Source organism: Fusarium redolens, assembly GCF_020744475.1.
Source record: "Fusarium redolens strain MPI-CAGE-AT-0023 chromosome Unknown BKA55scaffold_7, whole genome shotgun sequence".
NCBI lineage: Eukaryota > Fungi > Ascomycota > Sordariomycetes > Hypocreales > Nectriaceae > Fusarium > Fusarium redolens.
The window spans coordinates 1,369,214-1,392,023 of record NW_025763670.1 but is presented as its reverse complement, the minus strand read 5'-3'; the positions used below and the strand labels follow the sequence as shown (position 1 = coordinate 1,392,023).

At 50.0% G+C, this 22,810-nt stretch overlaps 8 protein-coding genes across 8 annotated transcripts; 4 read left to right on the top strand and 4 right to left on the bottom strand.

Moving 5' to 3' along the window:
- Positions 1–103: 103 nt before the first annotated feature.
- BKA55DRAFT_348778 (SWIRM domain-containing protein) lies at positions 104–2,701 on the bottom strand. Its single transcript, XM_046185788.1, has 4 exons — positions 2,451–2,701; positions 2,321–2,389; positions 1,854–2,272; positions 104–1,804 (listed from the first exon to the last, which is right to left on the bottom strand). Exons 1-4 carry the CDS (start codon positions 2,560–2,562, stop codon positions 386–388), a joined length of 2,019 nt encoding a protein of 672 aa, XP_046050206.1. The 5' UTR covers positions 2,563–2,701; the 3' UTR covers positions 104–385.
- Positions 2,702–3,441: 740 nt separating this feature from the next.
- Positions 3,442–4,544, top strand: BKA55DRAFT_510327 (uncharacterized protein; the record flags this gene model as incomplete). The annotated part of the gene is made up of 2 exons (XM_046187584.1): positions 3,442–3,738; positions 3,798–4,544. 2 exons carry the CDS (start codon positions 3,442–3,444, stop codon positions 4,542–4,544), a joined length of 1,044 nt encoding a protein of 347 aa, XP_046050205.1.
- Positions 4,545–4,616: 72 nt separating this feature from the next.
- On the bottom strand, positions 4,617–6,284 carry BKA55DRAFT_510810 (uncharacterized protein; the record flags this gene model as incomplete). Its single annotated transcript, XM_046187642.1, has 3 exons — positions 4,617–5,438; positions 5,490–5,948; positions 6,003–6,284. 3 exons carry the CDS (start codon positions 6,282–6,284, stop codon positions 4,617–4,619), a joined length of 1,563 nt encoding a protein of 520 aa, XP_046050204.1.
- Positions 6,285–6,729: 445 nt separating this feature from the next.
- BKA55DRAFT_593584 (uncharacterized protein) lies at positions 6,730–8,614 on the top strand (the record flags this gene model as incomplete). Its single annotated transcript, XM_046195569.1, has 3 exons — positions 6,730–6,893; positions 6,949–7,144; positions 7,199–8,614. 3 exons carry the CDS (start codon positions 6,730–6,732, stop codon positions 8,612–8,614), a joined length of 1,776 nt encoding a protein of 591 aa, XP_046050203.1.
- A 124-nt stretch (positions 8,615–8,738) lies between these two features.
- On the bottom strand, positions 8,739–12,186 carry BKA55DRAFT_566618 (uncharacterized protein). The gene is made up of 3 exons (XM_046192655.1): positions 11,937–12,186; positions 11,791–11,887; positions 8,739–11,715 (listed from the first exon to the last, which is right to left on the bottom strand). The coding sequence occupies exons 1-3, from the start codon at positions 11,967–11,969 to the stop codon at positions 8,813–8,815; spliced, it is 3,033 nt and encodes a 1,010-aa protein (XP_046050202.1). The 5' UTR covers positions 11,970–12,186; the 3' UTR covers positions 8,739–8,812.
- Positions 12,187–14,154: 1,968 nt separating this feature from the next.
- Positions 14,155–17,587, top strand: BKA55DRAFT_593582 (PGAP1-like protein-domain-containing protein; the record flags this gene model as incomplete). Its single annotated transcript, XM_046195568.1, has 2 exons — positions 14,155–14,679; positions 14,744–17,587. The coding sequence occupies 2 exons, from the start codon at positions 14,155–14,157 to the stop codon at positions 17,585–17,587; spliced, it is 3,369 nt and encodes a 1,122-aa protein (XP_046050201.1).
- Positions 17,588–18,149: 562 nt separating this feature from the next.
- BKA55DRAFT_642678 (major facilitator superfamily domain-containing protein) lies at positions 18,150–20,620 on the bottom strand. Its single transcript, XM_046197160.1, has 4 exons — positions 20,141–20,620; positions 19,080–20,080; positions 18,894–19,027; positions 18,150–18,837 (listed from the first exon to the last, which is right to left on the bottom strand). The coding sequence occupies exons 1-4, from the start codon at positions 20,228–20,230 to the stop codon at positions 18,356–18,358; spliced, it is 1,707 nt and encodes a 568-aa protein (XP_046050200.1). The 5' UTR covers positions 20,231–20,620; the 3' UTR covers positions 18,150–18,355.
- Positions 20,621–20,815: 195 nt separating this feature from the next.
- On the top strand, positions 20,816–22,610 carry BKA55DRAFT_642677 (serine incorporator/TMS membrane protein). Its single transcript, XM_046197159.1, has 2 exons — positions 20,816–21,046; positions 21,102–22,610. Exons 1-2 carry the CDS (start codon positions 20,996–20,998, stop codon positions 22,476–22,478), a joined length of 1,428 nt encoding a protein of 475 aa, XP_046050199.1. The 5' UTR covers positions 20,816–20,995; the 3' UTR covers positions 22,479–22,610.
- The last annotated feature ends 200 nt before the right edge of the window (positions 22,611–22,810 follow it).

Sequence of the window (22,810 nt, the reverse complement as noted above, 5' to 3'; positions counted from 1 at the left end):
CAAATAATTTCTGCTGCAACAAAACCACCAAGGCATCTATACCCATGTACTAGTACACCCTCCACATCCACAGAAGACTAGATCAACTTGCAGGCCTTGTGCCCATCAATGGCCAAGTTACTTTTGAAGAACTTCCCAAGTTGTCTCTTTCAGTGATTGTAGAGACCCCTGAAAGATGTGCTTCAATCGCATCCGTCTCATTTTAAGCGGCATCACGCAGACGCAGCTCATATTAGGTGACGGATAGCGGCGCAGCTTGAGATCGGGGATGATTCCGGTACTTCAATTCCTCGTACCAACCAGACGCCGTGACTTTGATTCCAAGTGTCCAAATATTGCTTTCCCCTGATTAGAGCTCATGCTTATCCACTCTCAACTCCGTCCTTCATGCCTCATAGCTCTTGATTTGGCCATCACTGCTGGGAGGGGGGACAGCCTGCGCGCCTGGGGCAGCCTGGAAGCTCAACCGGTCACCTTCACTCATGGCTTCTTGTGCAAGTCGTACGCCTTGTTCTCCTCCAACGGCCGCGGCAGCCTTCAGACCCTCCTGCACTTCTCGAACTCTACGTCGGAAGGTCAATCGGTCGAGGAACAGCTGCTGCCTTGCCCGTTCAAGCTCTCGTCGCTCCGCGCGCAAGACAGCCTCCATCTCGTCGAAATACTTGAGCTTCAACTCAAGTTTTTGTAGTGTCACATTTGAAGCAGCGGACACCAGGCGAGTCATCTCACGTTCTTCATGAGATGCAAATCCGGCGGCCCTAGCACCTATTGAAGCCAAAGGAATCGATGCAAGGGCATTAGTCTTTGTGGTGGTCGTCGTAGTTGTGGTTGTAGTCGTCGTGGTCTCTTGTCGGAGGTCGATATCCATTGAATCGCTCTTGGGTTTGCTGTCACCATTGGACTGGGAATCATCATCGGCCTTGTCGCCGTCGAGCTGCTTGCGGAGCCTGCGCTTGAGCTCTTCGGCAGATTTGCTTGCGGCCGCTGCCGTACTGGCTGGGTCTGCCAAGCTAGCCAGGAAACCGACGACAGACATCACAGGATTATCAACTTGGCTGAAGGGAAGCTGTCCTTGCTGAGGGCCAAGCATTGACAGGCCAGTCGGGGCACTGATGGGAGCCTCGGAGTCCAGATACTTCTCCTCGATATCCAGCTGGAGGAATTGGAGAACGCACTCTTCTCGTGTGCGGGTACCAACATGCTCTGCAATCTCACCCCAGTCGTCGTCGAATCGCTCGAGGCCTTCAAGGAGTCGCAGAATCTCGGCATCTGTCCAGGGAGCATCGCGGTCCAGGGTCGATGTGTAAGTGGGGTTCTCCATTTTCACGTACATGTTGCTGTTATGGTTGGCAGGCAGGCGACCCTCAGTGAAGCAGTTAGGGCAAAGGTCATATTTGGCCTTGGGGTTGGCATCTGTATGGTTGCTGTGATAGTATATCCGAGTGCAATCATTGCCGCACTGGTGGCAATGGACCTTGGCGATGGGGGTCTTGGTGGCATCGTCGACACCAGCTGCGCCATTAGTGGCTGGCGTCTCACCGTTGGTCTTGCCCTCAGTCTTGCTGATGAGGGTATTCTTAGCATTGGCCTCGTAAATATTTCGTCCAATTTCGAGGTTCTGCTCTCCCTTGGCAGGAGCGGCAGCGGCAGCCTTTTGGTCGGTATCTTGGCTCTTCTTGCCTTCCAAAACCACAGGGTCGGCAGAAGGTTGCCACGCCTGCAGGCCTCGAGGAGTGTCGCATATGATCTTGAAGTGGCCAGTGAAGGGCGGCCCAACGTGTGATGGGCGTTGCTCGGCGTCAACCTATTGGATGTCAGAAAACCTAAAAATGCCGTTGAGAAAAACACCTTACCTGATAGTTGATCAAGCCCCATTGCTCCAAGAAGGCGTGGACGCGCATAATAGCGCAGACATCGCCAGCCAAGTTCCTGCGGCAGGCTGTGACTGTCAGATATTCAACAGGGTTGAGGCGATATGTGTTTATCATAAAATCGCGGTAATCCTTGTAGACAGCTGGTGTTTTGCTTCGGTTGCGGTTGTTGAAGAACTCGGCCATGGCTTTGCGCTCGATTTCGTGGATAGCGTTCATGTCGAACCAGGTACTATAGCTGGGAAGGACAATCGCGTGAGTCTGCGCGATGAGATGGTCGCGAGCAGCCGACTCGACAACCTCCTTTGATTTGGATTCTTGACCATCTGTAGCGGCCGCTCCATCCTCCTTCGTCTTGGCATCATCAGCGGGCGCATCGTTCATCTCCTCATCGCCTCGAGCTGGATGTTTCAGTAAATATTCCATCGCATATCAGATAGTCTAGTTACCTGGCGCAGGAGTTGTACTATCATGTTTGATGTTTGATTCAGTAGCCAATCCCTCGGTCATCTGGATGTCTATTATTTCCCATGAGTAACATGTTTAAACGAGGGAGCAGCAATCGCAATGCGCACATACCTTCGCTGTCGCCCGCACCTGAGTCTGGCTGTAGGGGAGGCTGCGCGAGGATAGGGTTGCTGTTGGGCGAAGCACCGTTGCCGGGCGAGCCATAGGTAGCAGTGTCGTCCATCTTTATGGTTACCGCGATCAGACCGTGAGCGGTAGTTCAGGACGGCGAATCAATCGAGCGCGCACAATCGGATTCTTGTACGATGGTTGGCGAACAGAAAATCACGGAGCAGCAGGCAGATGATTGTTCGTAGGTCGTCGAGAATTCGATGTCGCTAGCGTCGTGATGTTGATGGAGTCTGGCGATGAAATGAGTCGCGTCTTGGAGAAATTTTGGCGCGAACTGACTGGCCTCAGCTTCATGACATTTGGACGCGCAGTTCCAGGGGAAAGAGCTGCGTCACGTGGTATCAATATTAGCTAAGCATTGTGCACTGACCAGCTTCCTAACAGCTAATTCATTAACGAGATCCAACGCCAACGATTGATACTCAAATGCTTTCTGTTTATAGAGGCTATAACAGTTCTCTATGTACGCTTTCAAGTCTGCTGATAAGATTGTACTCATCAGTTGGTCTAGTCGTGAGCTTGTCAACGCAGTTCTGAAATATCTAAATGCCGGCTAAGATCCAGCCCATTGCGGTTGTCTTTACGATCCAATACCATGTGCTACCCACGCAGTAGGACGAACTCAGATCAACAGAATAAACATCACGTATAGACTTACATTGTGAAGGCATCTCATTAAGTTGGAAGGCAGATCAAGAGTATGTATTTTATGATACTCAAGCTGTCATGTGAATGGATATCAGTTAAGCCGATTCGGCATTTTAGTCCACATGCCGTCGGTTCCCGGTCTGGCCGATGGCGGCGGTAGAGCAAGTGGCCTCGACCTCGGGCCGTTAACAACCGTCGCCGACTTAACCTACTATACCTACATCACTCACTCTTGGAGAGGGCAGTTGAATTGCCATCACCACAACTCAACCACACCCTCATGATGCTTCCAACCGCGAAACGAGTGCTGGCACAGAGGGCTACTGGCCTCATGGCGCGCGCGCACGCCTACAGCCTCGGCACACAACGGCAGCGCCTGCAATCCACATTGGCAATCCTCGAACAGAAGGATGGTGTACTCAACCACAGCTCATTGAGCGCTTTCACAGCTGCGAAGAAGCTGGGTGGACCAGTACACGGTTTTATCGCTGGCAGCAACATCAAGCCTGTAGCTGAGGAGATTGCCAAGGCTGAGGGCGTCGAAAAGATTATTGCCGTCGATAACAGTGCATATGAGAAGGTTGGTGGTTTGGTCCATAAACCCAATTACGCGCGCGCAACAACTAACTCTCAAACAAGGGTCTCCCCGAGAACTATGCTCCTCTCTTGGTTGAGAATATCAAGAAGGGTGGTTATACACACGTCATCGCAGGCCACACTGCATTTGGCAAGAGTGTCATGCCTCGAGTCGCCGCTCTGCTCGATTCGCAACAGATCTCAGATATCACAGCAATTGAGAACGAGAACACATTCGTCCGTCCCATCTACGCCGGTAACGCGATCGCCACTGTCGAGTCTTCGGACTCCGTCAAGGTCATCACTATTCGAGGAACTGCTTTCGCCGCTGGTCCCCTAGAGGGAGGTTCCGCCACTGTCGAGGATGGAGTTGACTCCAAGCCCGAGTCACCTACTGAGTGGGTGTCAGAAGATTTGGCCAAGTCAGATCGTCCTGATCTTTCGACTGCCAGCCGCGTCGTGTCTGGAGGCCGTGGTCTCAAGTCCAAGGAGGAGTTCGACAAGGTCATGCTTCCTCTCGCTGATGCCCTTGGTGCCGCCGTTGGTGCCTCTCGTGCTGCTGTTGACAGTGGCTATGCCGATAACAGTCTGCAGGTGGGTCAAACAGGCAAGGTTGTTGCCCCTCAATTGTACATGGCCGTGGGCATCTCGGGTGCAATTCAGCATCTTGCAGGTATGAAGGATAGTAAAGTCATTGCTGCGATTAACAAGGATCCCGATGCTCCCATCTTCCAGGTTGCCGATGTCGGTCTGGTTGGTGACTTATTCGAAAAGGTACCTGAGCTGACTGAGAAAGTCAAGAGCTCCTAAACATCTAGATGTACAGGGTGTGAGGTACAGAGTGATGTAATATACAAACAGTTAAAGTGCCCGTCTCTGGCGTTATTCGAGAACAGCCAACATGTCATCCGTGCTCGTGAACTTTTCTCTCTCTTTGCCGCTCTTCTGTCCGCGATCTCGTTCTGCGCGGTCAATTTGCCGCCAGTCGTCCCACGCAACAGCTCGGCATGTTGATGGCCCAGCATCGTGTCTCAGGCCCTCCCACCCAGTCACACTGTCATGATTTGAAGCGTTGAGAAAGCTGCCTCCTGATAGCCAGTCATGAACAATCGCATCACCCGTCGTGAAGGCATCCTGCATCGTCGATGCGATCACTCCTGTCGGACCGTTCTTGACCCAACCGGCGCAGTATACTCCGGGGACCCTCTCATTGTGAACCCCTCCAGCATGCGTATCTGAAACCATCCTCGTCACTCTACCAAGGCCATCGTTGTCGACAACGCCGCGACGATCATCAAATTGAATGCCGATTTCAGCAAACCCGGGCAGGGCTACGGATTTGTATCCGACGGAGCGGAAGACGACATCAGATGGCAAGATAGTGGTCTTGCCTGTGGTTTTGACAGATGATTTGGGGTCAAATGGTGAGGCAAGTTCTGTAATGTCGAATTCCGTACTTGCCACCTTGGAAGGTGCATCCTGGTTTCCGAGAAAATGCTTTGGTGAGAGACAGCTATCCAAAGACCATGACTTGGAAGCTGTCTCATGAGGGGTTGATGAGCCCTTCACCAGTACTTCCATGAGTCGTTTTGAGGCACGTGGCAAAGACTTGAGATCCTCAGGAATGAGTGATCGATTGAAGGGCAAAAACCCTACGTCTTTTAGTTTCATGAGTTCTCGCACCTCCTTGATGGTGAATGAAGCCTGTGGTGTATTAGAGTTGTGATATATTAAGCCACCGATTGTAAGACATACCTGCATCGGCCCTCTTCTTCCTACTACATGGACTCTCTTAACCCTGCTTCTGGATAGCGTCTCGAGCGCATTCTCTGTAATATCTGTTTTTCTGAGAACGTCAATGTCCTCCAGAAGCATCCGTGCGACATCAAGAGCAACATTTCCTTGGCCGATGACCACAGCTTCCTCAGCTTGTGAGAGGTCCAGGTCTAAGCCTGAACATCCAGGCAGACCGTTGTACCATCCTACAACTTCACGCGCTGAGTGAATACCGCTGAGGGTCGACTCGCCTGGGATACCAAGTTTCTTGTCTTCAGATGCTCCATATGCGAAAAGAATAGCATCATAGTGCTGCATGAGGTTCTGCAACTCTATTGTACAATGTTTTGAAGAGTTGCCGGGATGACCAATAGAAACATTCCCAATGAATGTGAAATTAGGCTGTGATGCAATTTCATCAAACTTATCTTGGCAATTCTGTACGATTATGTGAGTGTTCTAGTCTACAAATTGCTCTATAGGGTAACCGACCTTGACCTCAGGATGATCTGGAGCAACACCATGACGAACCAGACCGAACGGTACTGGAAGACTCTCGTACATGTCAACTTTCACTCCTGGCACTTTCCCCATTACTCGGTAGGCAGTATAGAATCCGGCTGGTCCAGATCCTACCACTGCCATGCGAAATGGCGCATCCGGAGATCGAGAGCTTTGCTGGACCGCGGAGGAGAAATATCGAACAGAAATTACATTGGAGACCTGAGGAATTGTGTCGAGGCGACCGAAGCGCCGCGCTATTGACAACATCATTTTCCACGGTTGGTGAGGTGATGTTTTGATCTTGTAGTCAAGACCAATCAATCAATGACTGAGAAGTGACTCTTTATTCATTCAAGGAATAACGGGTCTATCACCGACCGGTCTTGGCCAGGGCCCGACCTCCGATGCGGCGCACTACGTGGTACAGAATGCGGCAAGCGTCGCGTTGCTGTGCCAACACGACCCGCCCCATGTACACAAGTTTCGTAAGAGACATGCGACACCATTGTTCTCAATCCCAAATCCAAGACCCTCTCTCGGCTCCCCAGTTTCTCGGATAACAATCTCATTATAACGACTCGCCTGTCGTGCGTGATTAACAAACGAGTCCATTCCCCGCCCATATCGTATCGTCTTCATTCCAGCACAAGGCGCACAATACAACCACCAATTTACTATCGCGCAACATCAGGCGCATCGCGCTGCGACTACAGACATGGCTCCGTCGCAAGCGCCTTTTCTTTACAGCGCCGTCCATAGTGACTCGCGCTTCCCGGAGCCCAAGTTTGATCCCAAGGCTGTCACAAGAGCAAGCTGGACACCTCCTAAGCCGCGAAAGAAGCCCGATGGACCGCTTGTGTCTTTCAACAGACATCCTGAGTGAGTACTATGGGCATTGCCTCAGCGTCAGATCTCAATGCTAACTATTCCTCAGTATGCATGAGGTTCTTACCTATAGAACTAACGAGTATGCTTCCATGAGCCCGCGGAGTAAGAGCTTCATCAAATGGCTCCGACATGTTCAGTCTGCGCTGCGCGTACTGCAGCTGGTGTCAGCTCTTGGACTGCTTGCGCTGATGATCCTGATTGACAAGGTGCCCAGTCTGGAAGGCTGGGTTATGAGAATTACTGTAAGAGCCCAATCCCCCACAGTGTTTGCAAGCTGTAACTGACGTATGATGTAGCCTGGCGTGGTGATATTACACTGCATCTATGGAATTTACCACCTCTCTCGCGACGCCGCAGGACGATCGCCTGCATCTTCTGCATCATATCAGCTCTTCTGCGGTGTCACTGACCTTGGTGTCGCACCTCTCTATGCCTTCGGTGCCTTATCAGTGCGCACCAAGAGTGAAGCCTGGATCACCCGGCTCTCGGACCAGTCGCTCATGAATACCTTCAAGCCTGTTCTTTTCTACACCTTCGTTTCAGCCGGTGGTCTTCATCTCATCAGCTTAGCGATTGCTGGTTGGCTGGGCTTCATGTTCCGCAAGATCAGCTTGATGCCTCCTGATATGAACCCTCTCGAGAGTCACTTGACTGCTCGACCAATGCACAAGAGGAACAAGTCGTCGGTGATGACTGCTAGCACCATGGATAGTAACGCCCGCCTGTCGACGCCCCGAAGCGCTCGACGGGAATCTCTCGTGCCTCAAGAAGGTATTCATGATGGCATTGAAGCACCGCGCGTTATTCCTTTCACTCATACCCGCAACGGATCGAGCACGACAATTGGAACTCGAGACTCTCGGACCAAGTTCCCGCCACCTCCACAGTACCAGAGGGGTCCCGGAAGCCCTCGTCGTGAGCGTCGCGATTCTGCTGCTTCAAGGGCGACTACACGAACTACTGCTACTCGTTCAATCTACCATGACGCCTATAGCGAAATTCCGCTCGACGAACAGGCCGGATCTCGCCCGTCCAGCAGCTACAACAGGCATAGTCAACCTCGCCCCGCCAGATTTACTGAGACCTGGATGCCTACTGATTCACTCATCTCTCGAACAAATCAACGAAACCGTGAAATGGAAGCGGCAAAGACAAGTGCTGCGAACCGCGAGAACAAGTCATATGAGGCCTTGGCTCAGCGATACGCTCACGATGATTCTGATTCCGATTATGGTGACGAGAACAACCCATCTTACGACCTTGGTGTTAATGGTGATGAGCTTCGACCTCATCCCCTTCGCCTGAACCCCCCTGCCGCACAGCAAGAACGCAAATCCCCCCCTCGAGCCAAGACACCTTTCTTCCCATTCAAGAACTCATTGACCGATATCAGCTCAAACGCAAGACGCGTTAGTGCGAGCAGGGATATCGCTGATGAGAAGCCAGCTTTGGCTCCCCGCAACCGTCAGAGCTCTATTCAACCAGAGTCTGAGTTTTATGCGAGGTCTTACGGAGAACTTCAGAGTGCAACTCCTCCTATTATCATTGGCAGCGATAACCGCAAGGTCTCCACGGGTAATGACTACAATCAGAATACTTCACCGGCATATGGACGACGTAATGTCAGTGGTAAGATGGTGGAGGAAGGCCGAGCGGCAGGGAACCGATATTCTTTTCTTGACGGGCGTAACCCCCTCGCGGAAAGGAGATGAGATTGCGGAAATATGTGTTCGAGTGTTGTTTATGATTTTTATTGTAGGATGCGTCAAGGTTTGAATGTTTGGCAAGGATAAGGTTTGGGGACATGGCAAGATATCCGGATATGTAGTTTATTAGGTAGTTTTGGTGTTTGATAATACAAAAGTCTCAAATAATGAATTTCTCCCACATTTAACCGTTACTGAATAGTCCTATTCACCATTTAAGTACGCTCGCCAAGATACCGATGGACCCTGCAAGTTGTCGTCCCTCCACCCCTTCGCATCCCACGAGTCCAATTGACACAGATGTCTCATTGTTGGACGGCCATGCGGGCAGTTCCAAGGCTTGTCTAACTCTGCCATATGCCGCACAAGCGTCTCCATTTGACCATGCGTCAAAGCCTTCCCAATCATGACGCTGCTGCGACATGCCCTAGATGCAAACATCTTCCTCACTTTAGAGGGACGGGGTATATGTTTCGACTCGGACGATTCCTCACCAAGCAATGCTATCAACTCTTCAAGGTCAGTGATCGAGAAAGTCACCTCACGACTCATGGGAAGCGCCAGCACTTCACACCTTGAGCCCACAGGTTCATCTCCGCTCATGTCGACATGGACCTTGAACCCATTAGCCTCAATGGCAGGGATATTTTGTAACACAATTTCTTCTTCCAGTGCTGTCAACTCCAGCCTTTTCGGGTGGACCAGGCGTTGAGACTGTACTGTTTGAATCTCTTGCAATCTCTCAAAGTTATACTTCTCGTCTGTTGCGTGTTGGTCAATGATGAACAACTCATTCTTCTGAGCTTCCTCCAGGTCCTCCTCCGACCCTGTGCTCGCGGGACGTGTCGCGATGATGAAACCCATGTTGAATTGCCCAGCTATCCTCATTCTTAGAAAGTCTTTGCGAGCTATAGTAAGTGACAATTTCTCTTCCGCATTGGCTGCAGCAAGATCTGTCACTTCATCATCGACAGTCGTAAAGTCTTGACTTGGACTGAGGCTACTCCTCCATGATTCCAGCCCCAGTTTTATGAGACTCTCGTCCGTTCGTAGGTATTGTAGTAGTTGGGCTGTAGACTCTTTCTTCCGTACACTAGACTTGAGAGATTGAGTCTTATGATCAGTCGTGACAGGTTCCCCCGCAAATGTCAAGGGCGTAATATCAGACAAGTCATTTGTTTCCATCTGCTTGCCTGGTCTATCGCTCCCAGGGGCCGGAATAGCTGGTCCACTGACAGCTTCCCCATCCTTGTTCGCGTTGAATGTGTCATTGTCGCTGTTTGTATCTGTGTCTTCAGAATCAGAGATCACTCCACCGTCAGAGCCCTTGCCCGCTTGCTCTTGACGAAAAGGTACCTTCCTATCTGTCGTGCCGCTGCCAGCTGCGTATATCTGTGTCAAGCGGCTTCCGAAGGAGGGCTTTGGATCGTCAACGTCCATTTCATCCTCAGAGACCGCCACATTACTCGCATGATGATCGGGAGTACTCGCAGCGTTCTGTATGATCTCGTCACCAATAACTATCGTAGCGGTCTCTGATGCTGTTTTTTCCCGTGGCGTTTTTACTGGACTAGTGTGTGAACTTCCCGCCTGCCCACGCCTCAGTGGTTTCGTAGCAGGAATCTGAGGATCATTCTCAAGCAATTCTGATGGTTTGTGCTTGGTGGGAGAAGAGACAGTCTTTGCGACACTGTTTGCTTTCAGTTGCTTGTTGAAATCGCGCACAGGGAGTGGCTTCTCAGCATCATTTTCATCACTGTCTGATGAGAGCGAGGGACTCCCGATGAAGAGGCTCGGCTCTTCTCGCCTAGTAGAAGTCCGTACGGATGGACTTTGATTCTGTGCGAAATTTGATGCTGCGCTGCCTCGGTCTATTGGCCGCGATGTTGAACCCCTCTCTACCCAGCCACTGATCAGATTTTGACTACTGATGTTTTTCTCCAGTGATTTTGACCCGCCAACCCTCCTTACAGCGCCAAGCGGTACCTTGGGAACGGGGCTGCTCTCGTCGCTATCTTCATCCGATTCGACTTCAGGCTGAGAATCTTCTAGGGGCTTATGAGGAGTGATCGATAGTGGTTTGAGGGGTGTGTTAGTGGTTGATTGCTTCTCAGTGCGGTTCTTAAATGGCAAAAGCTGAGAGGTCGGAACTGAGTAGTCTTGCGAGTCGAAGAGGGCTATGAGAGAAGTGCGTAGGTTATCAAGGAGTTGGTTTTGATCATGCAATAATATACTCCTCTTATCTGGACTCACATTGACGTCGTACATGTGGGTATCGAGCTGAATATCCGCTAGAATAAAAGGAGCTTGTGAGCTGTTGTAAGCTTTGTACACCTCATTGAATGCCTTTGCGAACTGGGGTAAGCCACATGGTCTCCCGTTCACAAAGAACATCTGGCGATCTGGAGTTTGGCGTCCATCGCCATGAGAAGGCCGCGAAACATGCCCCACGACACGGACACCCCTAGAGCTTGATTTATGTTTTTGGTCAATTTGCAAAGCTGGGCCACCTGTGGAAGGATGCATTTCTAGAGTCAAATCGAGGGGTACAAGGACCGTCATCGTTTTTGCACCAAATATATTGATGATGTTTTCTCTTGTTGTCGGATTACCCTTGGTCGAGAATAGGTGAATCCTTTTCCCTTTGGTAGGTTGCTGAGATACGGAAAATTTGAGATTGGTTTGGATACAAGCGTATTGTCCAAGGAGGGCGATGACCTTATTCCACTCTCGTTTTATGTTTCGCTCAAGCTCACGCCGACGAACAGGCAGGTTGTGGAAGAGACGCTCAACTGAAACGGTTGTGCCTTTTGAAGCTGCCACGACTGCAGTTCCTTTGAGGGCTCCTGATGGCTCGAAGCTGAGCTTGGTCCCCTTAGGAGCTTCGCCCTGCTGGCAAGTCGTGATGCTCACAATTGACAAAGCACATAACGAGGCTAATGCTTCACCCCGAAAGCCAAATGTCTCTAAGGTGGCTATATCCGAGTATGAAGAGAGCTTTGACGTATGGTGCTTGAGAGCCACTGATGGATAGTTGGCAGGGGCAATACCAGACCCGTTATCAGCCACCTCGATAAGATCAAGCCCTTGGTTTTTGAAACGAACATCTGTTAGAAGCTCAGTTAGATTACTCCGGTTATGACTGTTGATGGATTGCTCAATCAGAGCGATCCGATGCCTACCTATGCTTGTTGCCCCAGCATCGACGCTGTTCTCAACCAATTCTTTCACAACAGAGCAAAGGTCGACGATAACCTGGCCGGACTGGATCTGATGAACCTGGGAAAGTCAGTAGGATGATATGAGCGATTGCGGATAAGTAATGTACCGTGTGTCCATCGATCTGTTTTATAGTTGCCATGTGGACCTTTTTATACAGAGGTTCACGCAGGATCTCGAACACGATACAGACAATGCAGCCAAGGGCGATGAAACCCCAATGAAATTATGATTGCGGCACCATTTGAAGGCTGTGGGAAGATCACAGCCTTTTGTTACTTTGCGAGCGTGCGGATAAAAAATTGGGATCAGACTGAAGTACGTATCTGCTCTGTCTATCGTGAATGAATACAAGTCGGATGAAGCTCTTACATGGATGGAGGACCCATCTAACCGCCTATGGAAAGATGCTTATCACATATTCTTTTAACGGGGCGCCATAATCCCGTTAGTTGGCCTATACACAGACAAATAGATGTACTCAACGAGGCGATTCTGAATGTCAGACGGAAGCTTCGACCTATGAGACTTCTTTCCCGTCGTGTGCCTGCATGGAGAGGGTGACACTGCATTTCCATAATCCCGCTCCGAGATAGCCTCTTAAAAATTCACGAACAACGAAATACGGTTATGAAATTGTATTAGTTATAGGGAGCCTCGCGCTATCAGAAGGAATATTAAGATTAACGATAGAGGGTTCTGTATGGAGGTCTCCTGGCCGTGGATTTGCATCAGACAGACTCGCTTGAGTTGCGCCTTGATGCTTTCGATAACAATGACGCAAGAAGGAGATAAGACTTGTGTTCCCGGCCTTCCGATATTAACAGCCAACCGTTTGTCTGTAACTTACAAGACATCGTGGAGCTAAGGAGTCCGGTCAGAGAAGGCTTACTATAAAAACCACTTAAGATGCGGCTCCACCCACAAACAAGAACCCACACCAACCGATTCTCTATCCCAGTTTCGATGGGCAAGACATGTCAAGTTTTTAGCTTTCCAAGCTTTGGTCCGAGTCCAAGGAAGCTATCACCAGCCAAGACGGAAGACGGGCTTTGTGAAAGGTACTACTTGCAGCCTAACGCGGGACTAAAGAGGGAGAGGCGTTGGCGGTAATGCGGAGCTAGGGAACTTGTGAGCTGTCGTGCATTTGGAGTGACGCAGTTGGCTCTTATCTTAATGGCCAAGCAGCCTCTCAGCTCAGAGGGTGGATGAAGTGTCTGTGACGCTATCCAAGTCCATTTATGTACATTAATCGAAAGACTGTACAAGATACAATGATTTTTGCCCATCAGACTCGGCAGTAGCCGGCTGTAAAGATGATAATTTCAGACGCGAACAGCCGTATCCGTAGATATACTAGCTCGGCTTCACATATGATCCTTCGGAAAGCGTTTGACGAGCCTGTAATTAAATACCTGCAGGAAATCCCTGCCACGAGGCAGTGACAAGACGACGAGGTGATTGATGTGTGAATCAGTGAGTAAGTGTGATTGATTGATGACCAATTCCCTGTCAGTTTCCATGGCTTCTTGTTGGAGTTTCTCCCGCTAATGGCGCAGGCTTCTCCAAATGTGTGGCGCTTAAAAGCCAGCCCCCCATGGAAGGGAAAAAAAGGGGACACAACGCTAAAGTGGTTCCGACTCGGCTGATGAGTGGGAGAAGCCATCGACATCCAATTTCCCACCCACATTCATTGGGTTCAGAAGGGACTGGGGAATCGGCATGCGGCATAGTCCACTGTAGGTCTTCACCTAAGGCACTTAACTTTACTGCGAACATTCATCTTGCTTGATCAAATTGTTCGTTCGCTAATTGTAAGTTAGTTGCAGCCACAGTCGTTCTCGCTGTTTCTTTTTTAATTGTATTCGTCGTTGCAAAAGCTTGGATGAATATTCGTTCGCTACCTCGCATTGGATCCATGTTGGAGAGTCTAGAAAGAGGTCAAACCACCACCCCCCGGTTGCATCTTGTCGCAAACGGGTCTTCTGCTGTTACGAAATCTCCAATCGCGCCTTCACCGACCCTCACTAAAATAAAACCCCTGCTGGGTTTCTCTCGTGGTGCTGTACCGTACAGTACACCTACCGAAGCTGTCCGTCCTAGCCAAGCGAATATTGCAAGCGTCGTTGGCTCGTTCGTCCTTGATCTTTAATCTTAGCTTCAACCTCGACCCTCAGCCTTGGTCTGACCTCGTTTTACCGAAGTCGTCCCCAATTAACCCAAAGATCGCCGCGACCCTCCTTGATTCTTGGACAGCAAACATCTCTCGACATTCATTTCTGTCTCCCTCGATTCAGGCTCGCGGCGAGTCTTAACGCGCCTTCTCCATGAAGAGGCGCTCCTCCGGGTCGGCCGATGACGGTGACGAATCCTCCCTCGACTCCGATATTCCCGACCCCGATCTTAATTCGAAAACGCGCACATCACCCGCACGAGCTCGAAGACCGAGTAGTCTCAATTGGAAGCCCTCCAACGATCGCAATGGCAGAAATGGCCAGCCTCGCGAAGAGACTCATCAAACGACCTCCCTAAAACCCACCTCTCTTGCAGCACCATCCACTCCCGACATGGCTCTCGCCAGGACACCGACGCAGTCTCCTTCGCCGAATCGACGCATACGCCGTCCACGCTTCTCCATCGTTGTCTTGCTCACTTCTGCATTGGGTATTGCCATCCTCATCAGTATCCTAAGGTCTCTTGTGACCAGTCAACTCGATCCAAAGGGATGCCGTATGTCGTACATGCGCCCATCATATGTGCGCTTCACCGAGTTCGATACGGAACATACACGCTTTGCAACAAAATATTCGTTATATCTGTATCGAGAACAAGGCATAGAGCCACCGGACAAGGTACGTCGAAGCGTGTTTCACCCAGCATCTCGTTCTTTTGGTTACTGAACTCGCACGTTGATAGCTTCTTGGCATCCCTGTCTTGTTCATCCCCGGAAACGCAGGGAGCTATAAGCAGGTCCGTCCAATTGCTGCCGAAGCAGCCAATTACTTTCACAATAATCTTCAGCACGATCATGGCGCTGTTGATGCCGGCATCCGGAGTCTAGACTTCTTTACCGTGGATTTCAACGAGGATATCACAGCATTTCATGGCCAGACGCTACTCGACCAAGCCGAATATCTCAATGAAGCTGTTCGCTACATCCTTTCGCTTTACTCTGACCCTCAACGTGCGACTCGAGAGGGTCACCTCCCCGATCCGACATCAGTTATTGTTTTGGGTCACTCTATGGGCGGAGTGGTCGCAAGAGCTATGCTTGTTCAACCTAATTATCAAACCAATTCGATCAACACCATTATCACAATGTCGGCACCGCATGCCCGCCCCCCTGTCACTTTTGACGGGCAAATAGTTCAAATTTACGATGAGATCAACGATTATTGGCGTCAGGCTTATTCGCAAAAATGGGCGAACAATAACCCTCTGTGGCATGTTACTCTGGTTTCGATTGCTGGTGGTGGGTTAGACACGGTTGTTCCATCAGATTATGCAAGTCTCGAGTCCCTCGTTCCTCCGACACATGGTTTCACTGTCTTCACAACCGGTATACCGACTGTCTGGACAAGTATGGACCACCAGGCTATTCTTTGGTGTGACCAGTTTCGGAAAGTCATCACCAAAACACTCTATGATATCGTCGATGTTCATCGGGGATCGCAAACTAAGCCGCGAGCTGATCGAATGAAGACTTTCAAAAAGCGATTTTTGACAGGAATGGAGCCAACTATGGAAAAGGACTTGCCACTGAAAGAAGCCACTACTCTTCTGACATTGAGCGACGATTCAAACTCGATTCTTCCAGCAGGACAGCGGCTCGTCCTTAGTCAAATCGGCCAGCAGCTAAAGCCACGAGCCCATCTACTTCCCATTCCACCGCAGGGATCTCCTGAGGTCAAACGATTCACTGTTCTTACGGATGCTTCTTTGGACGAAGCTGGTGAGAATGGCAAGGTGGAAGTCTTATTCTGCAGCGTGTTCCCGTTCCAATCTGGACAAGCTACATCGCTGTATCCATTCCAAATTGATCTCTCGAGCGATGATAGCGGCTCGACACGGCTGGCTTGTAAGAACGCCGCATCAGACCGCATTCTGCTCCCTGCATCTACGTCTTCGTCTAGATATCCTTTCTACCTCGACCGAGAGCGAGAAATTGTCCCTTTCTCATACCTTCAATACGATCTCGACCAGCTATCCGATCACCAATTTGTGGCTATTATAGAGAAGGCTGTTTCAAGCACGCACAGCTTCTTGATTGCAGAGTTCAGTGATCAGTCTGCGTTTTCGAAGAAAGAGCACACCAGTCTGACGAAACTACTTTTGTCTGGAATCACCGTAGATCTTCCTGCAAATCGGCCCCTGACTACAGAGGTAAATATTGCCTCGTTGCAATCGGCTCTTCTTGCCTACAAGCTGGAAATCACAAGTCCCCATTGTCAAGCTGAAAAGGCCCTCTTCAGCCCGTTGGTCCGACAATATCTTGATCAGCCATACGAGTCCAAGTATTTTGTGAACGCTCAATCTGCCGATGTCAGTTTGCATGGCGTGGCTCCCTATCTGCCCCCTTCATTAGGATCTGGGGCTGAAAAGGGGGTTACGTTTCAGGTTTGGACAGATCCTTCATGTGGCTCCAGTATTCACCTTCAGATCAAGCCTGATTTCTGGGGCAGTCTCGGCAAACTCTACATGAGGTACCGAACTGTCTTTGCCGCTTTCCCTATGTTAACAGTTGCTCTCGTTTTGCGCAAGCAGTTCCGCGTTTACGACAGCTCAGGGGTTTTTATCTCATTCTCACAGAGCCTGGACTTGTGTCTTCGCCAATCGATACCGCTACTGCTTGTATCTCTGACGCTCTTGTCGATGTCAATGGAGGGGGTTCCAGCTACCTGGCTCGGTAGATGGTGCAACCAAGCGCCTGCTGCACCTTTATCTGTTGACTTTCATCGCCACGACATTCTCATTGGAACGGACGATCCTTTCTTCTGGTTCCTCGTCCCCCTTATTGGAGTTGTTTGCATTGGCGTTTGTGCCATGGTCCACTACATGACGAAAGCCTTCACGCATATCCTTGGCTTCCTCTATTGGGCACTAACCCTACTCCCTCTCTCAGGCGGAGCTGAAGATGAAGGGGTGGCAAGAACACCTGCGTTCGTCCCGTCCACTCCCAAGAGGCGTATGATCACTACAGCCATTCTCCTGTTCCTGGTATGGACATTCATTCCCTACCAATTTGCCTATCTGGTGGCATGCTTGGTGCAGCTTTTCACAGTGATACGAGCTCTTCGTATCAATGAAACTGCCCCTTCGGACGCGAACTCGAATTACTACCACTATGCACACTCTGTACTGCTCCTGATGCTCTGGATTCTCCCAATCAATCTGCCCATTCTAGCAGTATGGATTCGCAATTTGGCTGTTCATTGGCTCACACCATTCTCTTCACACCATAACGTTCTTTCAATAATGCCCTTCATCCTTCTCGTGGAGAATCTGACAACAGGCAAGATGGTGCCTCAAGTTGGTAGACTTTTGGGTTATGTAACGAGCCTGCTTCTTTTCGCGACCGCGCTTTACGCCGCCATGTACGGGATATCTCACGCGTATATGCTTCACTACTTGGTGAACATTATTGCTGCTTGGCTGGTCGTGTTGCATTCGACTAAGGACCCCTTCTCCCTAAGCGGACTCGGCGCGATATTTGAGAGTAGCCCAACGGAGGAACACAAAAAATCTAAGGCTTCTTTATGAAGGACTCGACGACCACAACCACATCGTGGACCATAATGTTTCTTGTTGCCACACTTTTATGCGTATCGTTACGCAGCGTTGTCATTACTCCGACAAGGCACGACCATTTGGCGAACCATACACTACCTACTTCGTTTTCAGTTCTCACGAATTTTGTTATTCTTGGTTGGTTTTCAGCGCGGGCTTGCCCGGTAATACCTATTTATTTTGCATGGTTCTGGAACCAACGTCTGTCGAGCACCTGCGGATAGACAGCGTTGTACGCCTCTTGGCACCAGTCCACGATATGAGCATTTTCTTGGCGTTTTATAGGTAGATGGCACAATAAAGGGAAAGTCGGAGGAACCTGGATTCATTTGCAGGGTGTCAGTCACCTCTACCCATTTTGGCTTTGGTTGCTGTTCAAACATTGCCATTCTCAGAAATGGCATGGTGGTGGATTAATTCTAATGTCGAGCCTCGTTCTGATGATGGTGAAATAAGACCTTGGATATGTGAACGAGGCATCATCAATCATGGAATAGTAAACTTTGATTTGCATATAAATCTCCAATGAGACTTTCTCCATGATAATCTTCAACTTATTGCCTACTTGTCAAAGTGAAACGCCAGTCTATTTGTTCTCGTCTATTGTCCCATTTGTAGTCCTGAGTTCAGGACAGTATTCCTTCATAAACGCCGTTGAAGCTCCAAATACGATCTAATTCAATGCCACCGGGATGAGGCAAAAGACACGAACTTCAGCATGTGCCACAATGCTGAGCACCCCTAATCCTCTTCGTCGCCCTTATCCATTGCTCTTAGATGTTTATTGTGTCGGTGACGAATCGCCCAAAGAGTAATACCCGTTCCAGCGCAGCAGGAGATGAGGGTAACCCAGTAAGCTGAGCGATAGCATTCGAGTCCAACTGAGCAGAAACGTTCGCCGTCTGGTCCAACAACACTATGCTGGTCGTAGATTTTTCCATAGAAGATATTAAAGATGTTGGACGAAATAACGGGAGCCATGGTCAAGAAGCCCCAGTTCTGGCTCAATCCCCGAACACCAAACATTTCAGCGACAAGAGAAGGAGATACGCCGAATAGGAAGCCATAGGCGAGTCCTGATGGGCCTGAGACCAGCCCAAGAAGTTGTGGGTTCTCAATATTCAATGCACACACTTGAGCGAAGATGAAGACTGCGCAAGCGACGACAAGACACCAGAGCCTGCTGGCGTGAAGCTTGTTCACCAAAAAATCCGACCCCACGCCTAAAGATTCTGGTCAGAGCTGGGAAACAAGCCTGGGTTATCATCAGGTGACTCACCACTCAATAGTCTACCCAAGAAACTGCAAATAGAAAGAGTCGACACATGCATTTGTTGTCGATGAACGAGGAACTCGTCAGTGACATTTTTGTCATAGTGTTTCCAAAGAGCCTTGGCGTCGTTGCCGATGTTGCTTGAGACATGGTCAGCTGAGCACTCTGAAAAGGGATGAGAGCTAATCATACTTGATGGTCATAAGACCAACGCCAGCCAAAATAGCCATGATGACAAAAAGGTGCCAAAAACTGACACTGCGCACGAGAGCAAGACCCCGGATGTCTACATGATGAGATCCACCACTATTAATATCGCTATTTCCAAGAAGGGGTTGGCCAGGTCGAGATATCAGGGGGGACGTCTCGCCGACTTCGAGGTCTTCGGGGTTCTCGGGAGCGACCACAAGGCCAAATTCAGGCGCAAATGGAATTCCAAGAGAGCCCGTCGGATCTGGGGCGTCGGCGGTGGTGGCTGATGAGGATGCTACAGCGGGTGCGTGGGAGCTCGTAATTGTGCTGGTGCTGGTGCTATTACTACTGGAATTAGTCAACATACCGGGTTCGTCCTCCGCTCGAGACGAGCGGTAGGGCTTTGGTTCGTCGGAGGAGCCTGGTCGGAGTTGTGGCGGGTCGGTAGATGGAATAGTCTGGGTTTCGTCCGAAGCAGGTACAGCCTCATACTCAGCTTGTTCGTGATGGACCTTGAGGAAGAAGAAGCTGCCAAAGGTAAGGCCAAATGTGCCCCAAGCAAGAAGCTCAAGGAAAGCACTGGGGTCTCCAGGGAAGAATACTGCGCCGATGAAGGAGAAAAAGAAGGCGCTTAAACCGAAGGCAGCCAGAGGAAAAGCCGTGGCGGTTCCTCGATGGGTGGGCCAATTGAGAGCAGACGTCTTGACAGCAGCAGCGAATGCCATACAACCACCCAAGCCGGTCATATAAGAGAAGAGGCACATCAACATGACTGATCCTGAACCACGATGGTAGGCTTGATGAAGAGGAAAGTAGCCAAAGAGCATAAATATAGCTCCACCAAGAACAGCAGGTCGAGGGCCACGATGGTCAACGAATATGCCGATGGGCATTCCCAAGGTGTACATTCCCAGGTTGCCAGCCAGGCCGATCAAGTTACTCTCTGTAGACGACAGCTTGAGTCGTTCCGCGAATTGCGGAGCCCAAGCTGAGTAGACATACTATAAGTTGCTGTTAGACACCTCACTCAATAGTGGTAGAGTTGTTGAAAGAAGACCGACATTGGTACCGCAAGCCAGGGATAAGATGGTAGCTGCAACGCTGGCGATAATACGGGCCTGGAAAAGGCGTTGATTCTGGTCTTGATGCATCTTGAAAACAAAAACAAAGTAAATAAGGCTGATTAAATGATAGTCGAGTGACTGAGTATGATCTGACTTAAATATGAGGGGACGCGCTTCTATGAAGATAAAGTTAACATTTGGCTAGTGAGGATGATGCTGACCCAATTGATGGATGATAAATGGGGGAGGACAGAATGAGATAGGAAACTCCTGAGGTAAGGAGAAGTAACGTAGCACACGTGGCTAAATAAGGTAAGGTAGGTAGGTATAAAGGAATATTTCGGATATTGATAAGATCAGGAACAAATGAGTTAGTTAGGGAAGACGAATACTATGGAGCATCTCGTGCTTCGCTCACGTAGTCAGGACGGGAGTGGAGGGAGGTTGATTGATTGATCAATGATAACAGGAACGAACAATGTACAACCGAACGCGGAGAAGATCCCGAGACTAGCCCTTGTGAGTAATTATGCATGATACTGGGGCCGAATGCCGGGGAGCGCACAGCCACAATATAGTCAAGCCACATATACCCACTCCGTTCTTCGGATTTCCTTGACGACGTAATCTCACGTGGACGGACGGTCTTGATTGTAGCCTCATGCATCCTGCCATCTCCAATCTTGTAGACAGTCTCCAGACAGATTAGGCACCATTCCAAAAGGTGATTCACGATACCGATTTCGGTCTCTGTGCATTGCTTGATCTCTCACGAACCCTTTCTATAACACAAATTCATTCATCAAACCCGACTTCTACTAGACGCGAACAACTTCGTCGCGCGCGGTCCCAATGGGTGCTCTCTTGTCTTTGCCGCTTCTTGCGGTACCCAGCATTGGTACCGTATGTTACCTGTCCTTCACAATTCTCCTCTCTTGATCGCTAACAATCTCATCAGATTGCTTCCTTTGCTGCCAGCTGTTGCGGCGCTGCGACCTGCTCCATGGTCTGCAGCGCCTGCGGCAAATGCGGCAATAGTATCGCAACCCGTATCGCATACGCGCTCCTCCTCCTCGTTAACTCGATCATTGCATGGATAATGCTCACGCCCTGGGCGATTAAGAAACTCCAGAAACTTACACTCGACTACGTTACGATTAATTGTCCGACTGGCGAATGTCATGGCTGGTTCGCGGTTCATCGAATCAATTTTGCGCTAGGTCTCTTCCATCTCATCCTCGCCGGTTTGCTCTTTGGTGTCGCAACTTCGAAAAACCCCCGTGCTGCTATTCAGAACGGCTACTGGGGCCCCAAGGTTATCGCATGGCTCGCTTTTGTCGTCCTCTCCTTCTTGATTCCTGACAATTTCTTCTTGTTTTGGGGCAACTACATTGCCTTTGCCGCAGCCATGCTGTTCCTTTTACTCGGACTAATCTTGCTTGTTGACCTTGCTCACAACTGGGCCGAGTATTGCTTAGCCCAGATCGAGGACACCGATTCAAGAGTTTGGCGTTTCGTTCTAATTGGCTCCACTCTGGGCATGTATCTCGGCTCGCTTGCCATGACTATTGTGCAGTACATCTTCTTTGCTCGCGGCTCATGCTCTATGAATCAGGCTGTGATCACTATCAACCTTATTCTATGGCTTGGAATCTCGGTTATCTCAGTCAACCCTACCGTTCAAGAGTTTAATCCTAAGGCGGGACTTGCTCAAGCTGCCATGGTTGCCGTCTACTGCACATACTTGACTATGTCAGCCGTGTCGATGGAGCCTAACAACGAGTGCAACCCTCTTATTCAGGGACAGGGAACACGAGCAACCTCTATCGTTATTGGTGCAATTGTGACTCTGCTCACTATTGCTTACACCACTACACGAGCCGCAACTCAAAGTCTCGGACTTGGTAACTCGAATGGTATCCAGTTGCCCGATGACGATGAGCACGGACTTGTGACCCAACAGCCCAGTGCTCGTCGGGAAATGCGAGCCGAGGCTTTGCGCCGAGCTGTCGAGGAAGGTAGCCTCCCAGCTGACGCCCTGTTGTCCGATGACGAAAGTGAAGCTGGGGACGCCCCTGCAGGAGACGACGAGCGAAACAGGACACAGTACAGTTACTCAGTGTTCCACATCATCTTCTTCTTGGCCACTGCTTGGGTGGCTACTCTTCTCACCATGAACTTTGACGAATCTACCAAGGATGGTGACTTTGCGACTGTTGGCCGCACCTACGCTGCAAGCTGGGTCAAGATTGTCAGTGCCTGGGTTTGCTACGGCATGTATACGTGGACCTTGGTGGCGCCTGTTGTCCTTCCTGACCGTTTTGATTTTTCTTGAGCCATGATATGCATTTGGCGGAGTTCTGAGGGAGCGCTTGTATACATTTAGCTTGGCAGACTGTGTTTGACTTGGCTGTTTTCTATATGAATAAAGAATCATCGTACTCAGGGTCCAATATGAGTCGTGAGCATGTTTTGGACCGTAACACTCTGCATGATGCCTACTCAGCTGATGGCTAAAATGCGCGTATTCCTTCACCGGTGAGCCACGTAGGAACGAACCCCAGACATCTGAATGCAGGTCTCGGGGACCAGCCTACAAGTGACAGATGTAATGAGACAGTAGACAAGCAAACAGGACTCACCTCGAATCAGGAGTGAGCTACGGAG